We start from the raw sequence: 12,318 nt of genomic DNA on the forward strand, positions 1-12,318 counted from the left end.
ATGTCAGGGGTCAGGGGGCTATTGATACCCATCACTTCACCACTTCACCAGCCTGGACTTCCCTTTACACACGGGAAAGAGAAAAACAGGAAGAAACACCAGAGGCTCTTTGCTATTATTAAGCCAAAGGCAGAACTGGGCACAAAGAGTGCTTTCTGTCCCTGGCAGTGCTGGCCAGGGGCACGGTGACCTGGCTAGAAGAGGAGCTACCCGATGACGGGGGCTGAGGCAGCCTCCAGAGAAGTCAAGTAAACCGGGCCAGGAGGCACTGGCCGTAGGAACATGGACATCACAGCCCAAGGCTTAAAATTTACTCTGCTGAGGGCCCCTCATCCTTCCTTTAGAAAAGGAGAGAGCAGCTTTGTAATAAGCTTTACTCCAAAGGAGGGAAGGAGGGAGGGAGGAGGGAAAGGAGGTGAGAGCAGAGTCTTTCTGAACAAATGGGTTTTTACCAAAATATTTGCAGACTTAAGGCTTAGGAGACGGGGCCTCCCCAGTCCCCCTTGGCCAGTTACAAACAGCAGCGGCACCAGGTCACCGAGCATTCAAGGCCTCTCACCCCCGATCTAGCCCAGCAAACATCACCCCCAGCAGGCCAGGCTGCCAGGGACTCTCTGCGACCCTGTTCATCCTGTCTATTCAGATCTTGCCCAGTCACCAGTTCCCAGCTCAGACCCGAGCTCCGCCTGGCCACACCCTGAGACTGCTGAAGCCCCAGGTGCCCCTCGGCAAGGCCCCATCCCACCCTTCTCACATTTGCTTACACTGAGGGTAATTCCAAACCTCCAAAGCACTGCCCCTGAGGATTTGTGCCGCTTGGAGCCACACTCATTTTCTGAGATGTCATTAGAAGTCCCTACAGCCGTGAAGTGGTGGAGGACGGGGCCACCTAGCAGTCCATCATGCTGAGAGTGACCATCCCTGATCCCGGGAGTGGGCTCGGAACACTGCGGAAATTAACCTGACAATCAGACAAGGCAGTGTTCCTAGCAGAGGGAGACTGGCACGTGCAGCTTCTTTTTAAATACACAGGTTTCAACTCCCTTGAAAAGAGTGACGCATTCTGAGAGTCTAAATATTTGCGTGTTTATTGAGCACTTACTACAAACCAGGACATCCGCACTTCCTATGAGCTGGGTACATATTTGAGAAGCCAAATGGGCCATCGAGTTGGAATTCTCCTCTGGTGGATGAGAAGAGGGAAGGGGAACTATAGCCATGTTGCCCAAATCAAAGAAGCCAACACCTAAATTGAGTAAGGATCCAAGGGTTAAAAGAGAAGGCGCTCTTCAAAGTAAGCTGGTGCTGACTTTCTGACACATTGTAACTGCTGGGAGAAGAAAGCCGCAGGATTTTACTGGAAGCACCAAACCCAAATCAATGTATGGAAGTTCCACAGGACAGAGAAGGGAGCAGGGCAAAGGTCCCACGTATAAACTCACGTGTGCACTCTCTGAACTGCAGAACAGAGATCTTGAGATGGATCCACCAGAGACGGCTCCACCTGGTGAAGCAGAAGGCATAGACCAGTGGTCAGTCGATAAAGACGCACCTCAGGCCAAGTACACAGGATGAGGAGACACCAGAGTGCTTGTTGTATAGTGAAGAATCTGCCTGGTCTTTGTTGCTTTGTCTGCTCCTGGGAGACGACCTCTCAATCCTTGGACTTTCTTAGTGATGGGAGTATCTTTGTTATTCATGGTGTGCCCCCTGGATCACACCTGAGCTTATGCTAAGTGACTCAGGATGGGGTTGATAGCAGCCCCACCTTCTCCAGGGAGGGAAGGGGGGCTGGAGACTGTGTTCAATCATGTGGTCAATGATTCAATCAATTGTGCTTATATAATGAAACCCTGATAAAAACTCTGGACACTGAAGCTCAGCGAACACATTTCTGTGCCAAGAGGTTCCTTTCACAGCAAGAACCCAGAAGCTCTGCATTCAGGATCCTCCCAGACCTCACCCTATGTGTCTCTTCATTTGCCTGGTCACAAGTGTAGTGCTTCCCTGAGTTCTGTGAGTCATTCAGCAAATTATCAAATCTGAGGGGGTTGTGGGAACCCCCAAATTTGTAGTCAGTTGGCCAAAAGTGTAGATGGTCTAGGGACCCCCAAACCTGCAACTTGTGTCTGAAGTGAGGGCAGTCTTATGGGAACTATGCCCTTAAGGGAACAGAGTCTGTACTAACTCCAGGTGATCAGCATCAGAATTGCACTGCAGTATCACAGTGGTCCAGGTCCATCCTGTCTTAGGCCCGAGGAACATGCAGGACTCAGTCTGCACTTCCAGAACTTTTTGTCTCCTTTACCCATCCACTCCCCCACTTCCACTGAAAACCCAACTTTCTCTGAAGTCAGGGTGTTAGAGTCACAATTCAGGCACATATGACAGCTCACGGAGCAGGCGTAATCCATATCTCCAGCACTGTGGAATAAAAAGCAAAGCAAGGGGCTTCCCTGGTGGCGCAGTGGTTGGGGGTCTGCCTGCCAATGCAGGGGACACGGGTTCGAGCCCTGGTCTGGGAAGATCCCACATGCCGCGGAGCAACTAGGCCCGTGAGCCACACCTACTGAGCCTGCGCGTCTGGAGCCTGTGCTCCGCAACAAGAGAGGCCGTGACAGTGAGAGTCCCGCGCACCGCGATGAAGAGTGGCCCCCGCTTGCCGCAACCGGAGAAAGCCCTCGCACAGAAACGAAGACCCAACACAACCAAAAAATAAATAAATAAATAAATAAATAAAATTAAAAAAAAAAAGTAGCTCCAAATTCTTAAAACATTCAAAAAAAAAAAAGCAAAGCATGGACCCTCATTCAGCAGCTGTGTGACTTCAAGAAAATTACTAAACTTCTCTGAGCCTCAGTTCCCATCTCTGTGAGATGAGGCTAATGACCCCTTGCCCTCATAGAGCTGATGAGACAAATCAATGATGTAACTTATTTACAAAGAACCTAGCATGTTCTCTCACACATGGAAGGCACTCAGTAAACACTGACCCCTCCTATTCTCAAACTGCTCTGTACCCCAAACTCTCCCAGCCTCTCAGCTCTCTCTGGATAACTGTTCTGGCAACATGCTGATGTTTTAGATCCCAAGGCAGCAGGAAGCCAACCATTAAACCAAAAGTGAAAAGCAAGTAACCATTACCTTGAACAAAAAGGACATTTATATTTACTTCAGTGGCTATAAAAGACACCATAAAATGTAATATGCAGCGTGCATCCTCATGACTCATAACAGATCTTGCAAATTATTCTCTCAGGTCTCTGGGTGCATCCAACTGGTCACTAGGAACAATTAATTCTTTCAGGAAATAAAGGGATTGCGAATCATCTCTGGTCAGTGAAAAATCTGCTTGTTGTATTATGAATAAAGAGAACAGAAAATGAGACTTAAATTTAGATTTTTTTCTGCCCTCATGAATGCAGTGAAGTAAGATCGGAGAGATTCAAACACAATTACTCTCTGTGAGCCTGGGTGCTCAGTGAGAGCTAGGACCTGCCATATCTGGGGTCTTAGGGATCTGGTGACCACACAGACACAGGAGTTAGAGCAGGAGTTTGCGGGTGTCGCCAAAACAGGACCAGATGATCGAGTGGGAGGAGGGGCAGGCTGGCAACAGGCAATGAGGTAGAAGTAGAGTCCAGACAGGTGACAAAGAGGTTTCAGAGTGGAAGCCCAGCCACGGTGACCGAACTTTAGACTACAGTCTCCAGGACTGGGGGTATCAAATGATGAATCCAAGGGCTAAGTCAGAAGCCAATTGGTAGAACAAGGCAGGTGCCAGGTCTCAGGGAATGAGGTGAGAAGCCGGGGGAACCAAAGTCAGAGGTTTCAGCTGAGCCTCTGAGTTCCTGGCCTTGGGCTTCCTAACAACTCCAACCAAGGTCTCAGTCTTAGAAAGTGAGAGAAACATACAAGAATCAGAAAGCTGCGGCACAGTGGAAGGGTGGAAGGATTTCAGGGACAAGAAGCCAAGCAGATCACAATGGCACATGGCACACGGCATCCAGATCCACTCCTACCTAGTGGCCAAAGTGGATTCACTCCCAACCTGGAATAAAAATCCCACTGACCAAGCTCTGCTCTGCAACCCTGAAGGGGTTTTTATTGAATCACAGTACATAAAACACCAAAGGGGTCACCACGACAGCAGTGAACTCACAGCTGCAACAGAGCCTGGCTCGGGTGCCAAGCCACCTGGCTAAGGTCGGCACCTCTGGGGAGTGACAGCGCAAGGAGAGGAGACTGCTCTCCAGTTCAGAGACCACACTCCCCTCCAGCAAAATCAAACTTCCTACAAGTTAAATGTGCCCTCAGTGGGATTCATGGTCCATCGTGATAACAGGAAGGGTTAACGGAAGTGGGGGGCATCCAACCCAATGGCCCACACGGGGAGCGGGAAAGCAGACTGCCGTGCCTTCTCCCTGGATACAGAGAGAAAGAAACCTATCACACGGCGCAGCTTGGGGGGGGGGGGGTCCCACGACAAGGGCTCCAAAGGAGAGGAATTTCAGAGGTGGAGCGTAACGGTGCCACGGACAGCGACCCTGGGGCTCCAGGCCACCAGCTGGCAGAAACGGGGCAAGTGGGTAGAGACATGATGGAAGAGCGAGGAGTGAAAAGCCCCCCTGGCCACCACAAGGTCACACCGGGAAGGGAAGAGCAAGTCCACTCAGTGTGGAGCAGGCAACAGCCAGCAGAGCAGGGCCAAGACCCAGCTGGCCAGCCTCAGCCCCTTCACACGCAGAACGAGTTCATGAAGGTTGATCTGCCATAAGCTGAAGGCCTCACTGAAAGAGATCTGGGTCCTTCTGAAGAATGAGTGGGTATTCTTCTTCTTGTGCCTGCAGGAGGGGCAGGAAGGAAGGAGAGAACAGGAGATAAAGAGGTAAGAAATACTCAGTATCATCAGAAAAATGGAAGATGGTGGCTTTGCCAACTCACCAGCCCCCTGCCCCAGTGGACAACTCCTGGTTACGGATCAGACCACGGCCCACTCAGGGACCAGAGGAACTCAGCTATTCCAAAGGCATTTCCCAGGTAAGCGGGGTCAGCAAAAGCAGTTGTTTCACAGCGCATCAAAGGTCTAGTGGACCCAGTGGGTAGCACGTTCCAATGTTTCCCTTTTTCCAAAAGTATAGTTAATATTTATCAAATCAGAATCCCCCAAACCCTAATGTAAAAGCTTTCCCAAACTTTCTGAGGGTAAGAATCACCTGGAAACCTAATCAAGGTAGTCCTGGGAGGCTGGGGCCACTGTGGATTCAGCCCAGCTCGATCTCTTCTGCACCAACAAAAGGACATGATGAAAATTGGTGTTTATGATGACCACCTATTCAAGACTTGTTTCCTTGTTTTTTGGCTGTGCCGTGTGGCTTGCGGGATCTTAGTTCCCTGACAAGAGATTGAACCTGGGCCCCGGCAGTGAAAGCATACAGTCCTAACCACTGGACCGCCCGGGAACTCCCGAGACTTTGTTTCCTGAACCTCAGAGGAAGAATAAATCATGTTCGGCCCTTTGTGTATACAGTCTATTTTCCTGTAATCTAACTCAGTATTTGATAGTGGGTGCATGATGTATGTGGTCAACACTCCCTTCGCCCATTTACCAGAACGACCCATTCACTGCCTAGAATGGACGGGCTCGGAGCTGACCACAGTCCAGGCCTGCCCTCTCAGGTGAGAACATTCAGCCAGAGCTAGGCCTTCCTGTGTATTTGCTACTGTCAGGTAGGACAGCCTAGAACCCTCTTTCCTCTGTCACTACCCCCCTGAGGAAGCACCCTTCCCTTCCTCGTCAACACCTCAAGGGTGCTGAGACATCTAAAAAGACCTGAGATTCCGAGATGGCCTGCTGGTGACACTCTCCTGAGTCACAGCCACACCTGCAGGGAAAAGAACACTGGCCTCACTGCCTGCCCAACGCTGGGGACACAGTCCCGGGACCAGCTAGAGATGGGATGCAAACCCGGGCATCCCGATCCCAAGTCCGGGGGACGCTTGAACGGGACTGAGACTTTCCGAAAACACTGTAAACTTTACTAAGGGTAAGAATCACCTGGAAAGCTTGCCCGGGAGGGTGAGGTCCTAGAATCCACAATTTTAACAAGTAGAGGCGGCTCTCTGGACCACCTTAAAACACAGCCCCGAGGCATCAGCCAGGTCACTGGAGCTGTTTTCTGCCCCTAACTTCCTGCAGGGAGAGCTGGAGATTGGGGAGCTCAGGCACGGGCCTGGGGACTGGTGGGAAAAACTGGAGGTGTGCAGACCCCTGGGGCTGGTCGGGGAGCTAGAGGGGAGGAGCGGCCAGAGCCCATACTCACGCGGCCAGGGCCTTGATGCAGCAACGTGACATGTTGAGGAAGGAGCTGGCGCTGGCGCGGGTGCCCAGGGCGGCCTCGATGCCCCGCAGCAGGTCGTTGGTCTTGAAGATGAGCAGCATCTGACGCGGCACGAGGTTGAGGAGGTGGCTGATCTGGGGGAGGTAGTTGGCCGCATTGTTGCGGATCTCTGAGTCCTGAAGCAGAGACAGGAAGACAAACAGACGGCTGGCATGAGAAGTGGGGCCCCGGGTGGCGGGTGGTCCGGGCAGCCTGTGACCTGAGGGGCTGCAAGGAAGCTCCGGGAGGGAGCGTCTAGCACAGCTGCCTCAGCAGCCCTGGGAATCCTCCCCAGAGGGAAGCCCAGCCCCAGGGGCTTTGTAGCCGGACAAACCTGGATGGGACATGTCACCCAACTTCTAGCCAAGCACCGGACGCAGTACAGGAGCCAGGAGCCAGGCCGCATTTCTGCCGCCTCTGCCATCCTAGCTCCCGGCAGCCGAGGTCACCCATACCCCGCCCCCAAGCCCCCAAGCCCACACTGACTGGGGCAGAAAGTCTACCTCCCCACCAACCATTTGATGAGTCCAGCCTCTCAGCCCGGGGCCCACCCTTGTGTGATTTTCTAAGGCTTCTTCGCTGGCCACCAATTTCAGGCCAGGCCTGGAAGGAGCCTTGGGATCTGGTGCTTCTGAGTCGTGTCCCCCCATCCCTCCAGCCAAACCCTGGCTGGTGCAGTTGAGAGGTCTGAGCTGCTGACCCCAAACCCAAATCCAAAGTCCTGGCCCATACCCTGCCTGGCCCCGCGCCCCACCATTCCTGCCCACCTGGCCACCGCTTATCCTCCAGGCTGGAGCCAGTGTCAAACCGCCCATGGCCCGAGGTCCTCCTGTCCCCAGAGCAGGATTCAGGGCTAGCCCTTGCCCCATCCTGGTGGGTAAGTTTGGGGTCTGGCTTCCCAGCCTTCCCCGTCCCTGAGCTCTGCATGGTTCTGGGCAGATAAACTGCCTCTAGCCAGAGTCCTGAGTATAGAGTGAGGCTCTGATCCCTTCTCAGTCTCCAGAGAAACAGTGATGGTGACAAGGACGACAACGGTCCACACGTACGGAGCATCACTAAGTAAGCCGGGCACTGCGACAGTGCTTGCACGTGTTAACTCATCTCATCGCACGGCAACCCCGGTAGGCGAGCGTGTACCCCCAGGGGAGGGGAGGAAACTGAGGCACTGAGAAGTTAAGTAACCTCCCCAAGGTCCACAGCTAGTAAGAGGTGAGTCAGAAGTCAAACCCAGGCCGTGCAGCTCCCAAGCCCGCACCCTCACCACTACACTGCCTGTCATCTCACAGAGGACTGTGTGACCCAGTGTCCTCCCCAAAAAACTGGGCATGTTAACACCGTCTGTGCCCACCTCCCAGCAGAACCCAGAGGGTCATCAGGGATAAGGTACGGGGAGGCGCGTGGGGCCCGTCAAAGTCACCCCAAGGGGCCCAGCAATGCTGCCAAGCGCTTCACCCCGCCCAGCCGCTTTCTGCAGCAGCAGCAGAACTCTAGGCTCTTTCAGCAACACGCGTGCACCGCTGACAACTGAGCCGCTGTGAAACCTGAAATGTCCCCCAGGCAGGAGCTATCAGACTGGAACATCTCAACATGAGCCAGACACCAAGAGGCTGTCTGCCTCCCCGCCACCTCCCGCACAGCTGCAGGTCGCCCTGCTTGCGGGGGCTAAGGCCAGATCAAGGTCCCGCTCACCAGACCCCCTCTCAGCCCAAACGGAAGCCCCTGTGTCCACCCAGGCTACCCCGAGGGGCTCTTTCTCAGAACAGCACAGCCTTCAAGCTTGGAACCTGCTGGATGTCTACCCGACTGCAAAAATAAAACTCTAACTTAGTTAATAAAAACAGGTATCATTCACTGAGAACCTACTGTGTGCCACGCAATCTTGTCCGTCCCTGTGGCTTTAACACCATCTATACGCTGAGGACTCCCAAACTTGTATGTCTCGAGGCTGGATCTCTGAGCACCAGGCTTAACTGCCCACAACACCTCTATCTGAACGCTCACGAGAACTACTGACCCTCCCACCCCAAACATGTCCTTCCCCAAGTCTTCCTATGTCAGGAAGTGGTGCCCCCTCCACCCCATAACTCACCTCAAAAAGCTACGATGCAACTCTGACTCTCCCCTTTTCCTCCCCTCACGTCCAAGCCGACAGAAAGGCCTCTCACTCTTATGTCCAAAATACACCTCGGCTCCATCTGCTTCTCTCCACCTCCATTAGCGTAGTCTGAGCCCCATCATCTTTCCACCTGGAGTCCTGCCCCACTGCTCATCTTGCCCCACTCCAGAGAAACACTTAACATAGCGAGTCTGAGCACATCCTTCTGTTCAAAACCTGTCAAAGGCTCTGCTTTGTCCTGAGAATGAATCTGAAATTCTCCCTGTGTGATGCTCTCCCAGCTCAGCCATCCAAACGCTTCTCAGTCCACCATCCTCCTCACACACTCCAGACCACCCAACCCTGCCCCCTTAATGCATCGCGTGCCCTCTGCCTGCAGTGCTTTCTCCAAGCCCTTCCTGTGGCTGGTGCCTTTCTTGTCCTTCGGGCCTCAGCTTACATGTCAACTCCCCAGAGCGACCTCCTCTACAGCATCCCCCCATCACCCATCATCACGGCACCCTGCTTATTTCCCGCCCCACCCCCCAGCACCTCTAACCTGCAATTATTCCATTTACCTGTTTATTCACTTGTTTACTGTCTGTCTTCCTCTACAAGTGCAAATTACATGGAAGTCCTGTCTGTCTGCTCGTCACTGGATCCACAGGCACCCAGTCCAGGGTCCAGCAAAAACAAATGTTTATTCAATGAACAAATTTCAGAGACTATGAGGAGGCATTTTACACGCATTATCAATAAAGCAGAAATTATCATCTCTATTCAACAAATGAAGGAGATTGTTTTTCTTCTCCTGAGATGATGAGCTGAAAGCTGTGTAAGCCTGGGGTAAAACTGGTGGTCATCTTTGCCACCAAGTTTGCTGGGGAATGATGTCAACTTGGAGGAAAGCAGAGCCAAGAGATGGCAAGAGGTGGTTGGTGGTTTGGTGACATCGCTGGAGACTCTGGACCCAGCCATTCCTACAGCCCCCACCACAAGGCAGCTCGCAAGGGGGGGACTCTGAGGCTCAGAGAGGTGACTAGAACCATCCAAGGTCAGGCCACCAGAAGCAGGTGCTGGAACCAGAGCCCAGGTCTTTCTACTGCGCAAGCAGGACCCTGTCCCTTGTGGTGAGCATAAGCCCCTCTCCACATGGACAAGGGCGAGTCTGCAAAGGTCTGCAAACTGACAGACTGGGAAGACAGAAGGCAATTCCATGAGGGATTAAGAAGCCTGGGAGGCAGCTCTCCCTGAGCCAGGAAGAATGAGCTACCCGGTAAGTCCCTACTGGAGGGGCAGAGGTGAGTACAAGTACAGGGAGAAGGTGTTCCTAGGATCAGTCTCAGCCCAGACTCCAGATCCAATGGAGGAATGAGCTACAAACAAGACCAAAAGAGCTGTTTCACTAAAAACTCCACAGGAATGAAGGGACAAGCAGCCCTTGGGTACGGCATGAGGAGTGAAGCCCCCTGCCCAGGAGGGTGCCCTAGAGCAACCCCACGATGGGAGATGGTGCCCAGCAGGAGACAGTGGGTGGTGCCAGACGTATTTACCAGACAGTCCCTGGGGATTCCCAGAAGTCCTGGGGGAGAACTTGGTGGAAGCCTGAAATCTTAGGAGAGCAGGTTGTAGTGAAAGTCACAGAGCCTGGATTATACAGTTAACGTGACCTACTTATATTCCAGGTTGATAAGGCCAGGAGGGACACAGTGGGACACCGTCCCCTTTCCCGCCGTCCATCCAGGCACACTCTTTCTCCCTCCCTCCCTCCCTTCTAATCCAGTACATCTCTAATTCTGCCCCCTACTCCATCCCCACAGCCCACCAGTATAGAACCCCAGACCCTGGGTTGGCAGGGCTCCAAAGGCCATCCCTGGCCCTGTCCCCTTGCATCCGGGACAGGGCAGGACCAGGGTGGGGCACCCACCTCAGTGGCGGTGACTGGAGTTTGGCCAATGCCCCTGTTGACTGAGTCCCACGACCGGGCTGTCAGCATGCAGGTGAACAAGGGGTAGAGGTCCCCGGCTCCCAGGCGCTGGCTGTACTTCTTCACGCTCTTCATGTCGGTCCAGATCAGCGACTGCCAGAGGTGGCAGTAATCCAGGCGGAACTCCTCCGTGAGCACCTACAGCGGGGGCAGCATGGCAGGACCTGGGCCCCCTCTCCCCATGAAAGACCTACTCCCTGGCTGGTGTGACCACTGCAAAGGGGAGCGGAGGGAGACCACAGCTCCTGCACAATGCCTGCTCCTCTCCCACAGTCAGCCATCTTTGAAGGTCCAAGTACAAAGCCACTATTTGGCCAGCCTTGGTCCTGAGTGGCAGAGGCTACCAACAGCCCACCAAAATCTATATTCCCCTCTTCCTCCCAAGTACAGTCTAAGATCCCCGCCTCCCTCCTAGTTAGACGGAGCCCTCTGCCTGAGCTCTGACCAATGGAATGTGGCAGAAGCTCCACTCCCAGGCCTGGTCCATGAAGACTTTCCCATGCATGCTCCTCTGAGCCCTTCCCCTGCTGCTGGTGGGTGGCGAGACCCCCAAGGAGACCTGGGAGCAACAGCCTCGGTCAGCCCCTGCTTTCAGGCTCCTCCACGCACCCCAGACTGGTGTGTGAGCAGGCAATTAGACATCTGTTGTGTTTAGGCCATCGTTCACTTGGGGGCTGTGTCTACCCTAAACTAACATGCCCAACATCACTGAGCCTTTCAAAGGAAGCCCAGATTTGGGGATGTGGGATCAGGGCTCTGAGGGGAGGAGCAGGAGACCATCGGGGAAACCTCCCCAGGACCACCTGCCTCATGGAATCAAGACAGGACCTGGGTCCTGGGATTGACATTGAACTTCTCAACTTCCAGGCAGGAACACGTGGCTCGCTGGAACCAGCTCTGTGTCCCAAGTTCAGTTCCAGAGGATAGTCAGGACCATCCAACCCCTATCAGTTCCCTGCGCCCTTTCCCATTACATATGACCTCCTCACTGGGGCTGAGTTACCCTTCCCCCTGAAGTCCAGCTCATGTAAGGGCAGCTCACCTCCCAGGGTCTGGCTGGCCTGGGCTTCCCTGGGAAAAAGGGTTTTTTTTGCAGCTGACAAAGTCCACTCACACATCCAGGCACAATCTCATCTACCCCTCACAGCTGCCTCTAAAGGAGGTGTTATCACTCTCACTCTATTAGGAGGAAGCTGACGCTCCTAGAGCTTGGAGAGCTCATATGACCTCGACTTCCACAAAATAACAGCTCTAGGGGTAGGGCTGGGCCCTCTTCAGCTACCTTGCTATCTGCTTCCCATTTCTGTGGCCAATAGGGGAGTTCAGCGGGCTCTGAGCCCAGGCAGGACCAGACCCTGGAGGGGAAAGGGCTCTCCTACCTGGTAAAGCCCATGGTCCAGCAGGACGATCTCCGCCTTTCCTGTGCCCGGGCACTTCCGCACCAGCACATTGCCTGGGTGAGGGTCACAGTGCACGAAGCCGTTGACAAAGATCATCTCACTGTACATCTTGCCCAGGTGGCGTGAGATCTGAAAGAGAAGGGAGGCGGGTGGGAGTTGCACCTCATTACCACATGCCTCAGACACTTCTACTCTGGCCCCTCAATCTGGCCACTCTCAAGAGGAAGGCCTGAGCAATCACGGTGGAAGGGATGGTTTGAGATTGCATAGTTCTTGATAGAAGCTGAACGCTCATCCAGCTTTTCCTAACTTCAGCTGCACATTAGATTCAGCTGGAACTCAGAAATGTTAGGGGTGGTACCCAGGCATCAGTATTTTTTTAAGTGCCCAAGGTGATTTTAATGGATGGCAAGGTAGGAGAACCGCTGCTTCTAGGTTTTCTGAAGGCTGTAACAC

The 12,318-nt window shown here is 53.5% G+C and overlaps 1 protein-coding gene across 10 annotated transcripts in view; it reads right to left on the reverse strand.

The window, feature by feature from the left end:
• Window positions 1-4,078: 4,078 nt before the first annotated feature.
• Window positions 4,079-12,318, reverse strand: part of ADCK1 (aarF domain containing kinase 1) — a 110,903-nt gene continuing 102,663 nt past the window's right edge. For 5 of the 10 annotated variants that reach the window (XM_082384717.1, XM_082384719.1, XM_082384718.1 and 2 more), the window contains 5 exons: window positions 11,842-11,991; window positions 10,403-10,600; window positions 9,054-9,086; window positions 6,324-6,517; window positions 4,079-4,844 (listed from right to left, as the gene is read on the reverse strand). In XM_082384717.1, coding sequence (XP_082240843.1) covers window positions 4,673-4,844; window positions 6,324-6,517; window positions 9,054-9,086; window positions 10,403-10,600; window positions 11,842-11,991 — 747 coding nt within the window. In that variant the 3' untranslated portion in view covers window positions 4,079-4,672. Of the gene's footprint in view, window positions 4,845-6,323; window positions 6,518-9,053; window positions 9,087-9,143; window positions 9,852-10,402; window positions 10,601-11,841; window positions 11,992-12,318 lie in introns of those variants that run through there. The other 5 variants (XM_082384720.1, XM_082384715.1, XM_082384714.1 and 2 more) reach the window with 3 other exon arrangements.

The sequence above is a fragment of the Balaenoptera borealis genome, assembly GCF_965194805.1.
Source record: "Balaenoptera borealis genome assembly, chromosome: 3".
NCBI classification, from domain to species: domain Eukaryota; kingdom Metazoa; phylum Chordata; class Mammalia; order Artiodactyla; family Balaenopteridae; genus Balaenoptera; species Balaenoptera borealis.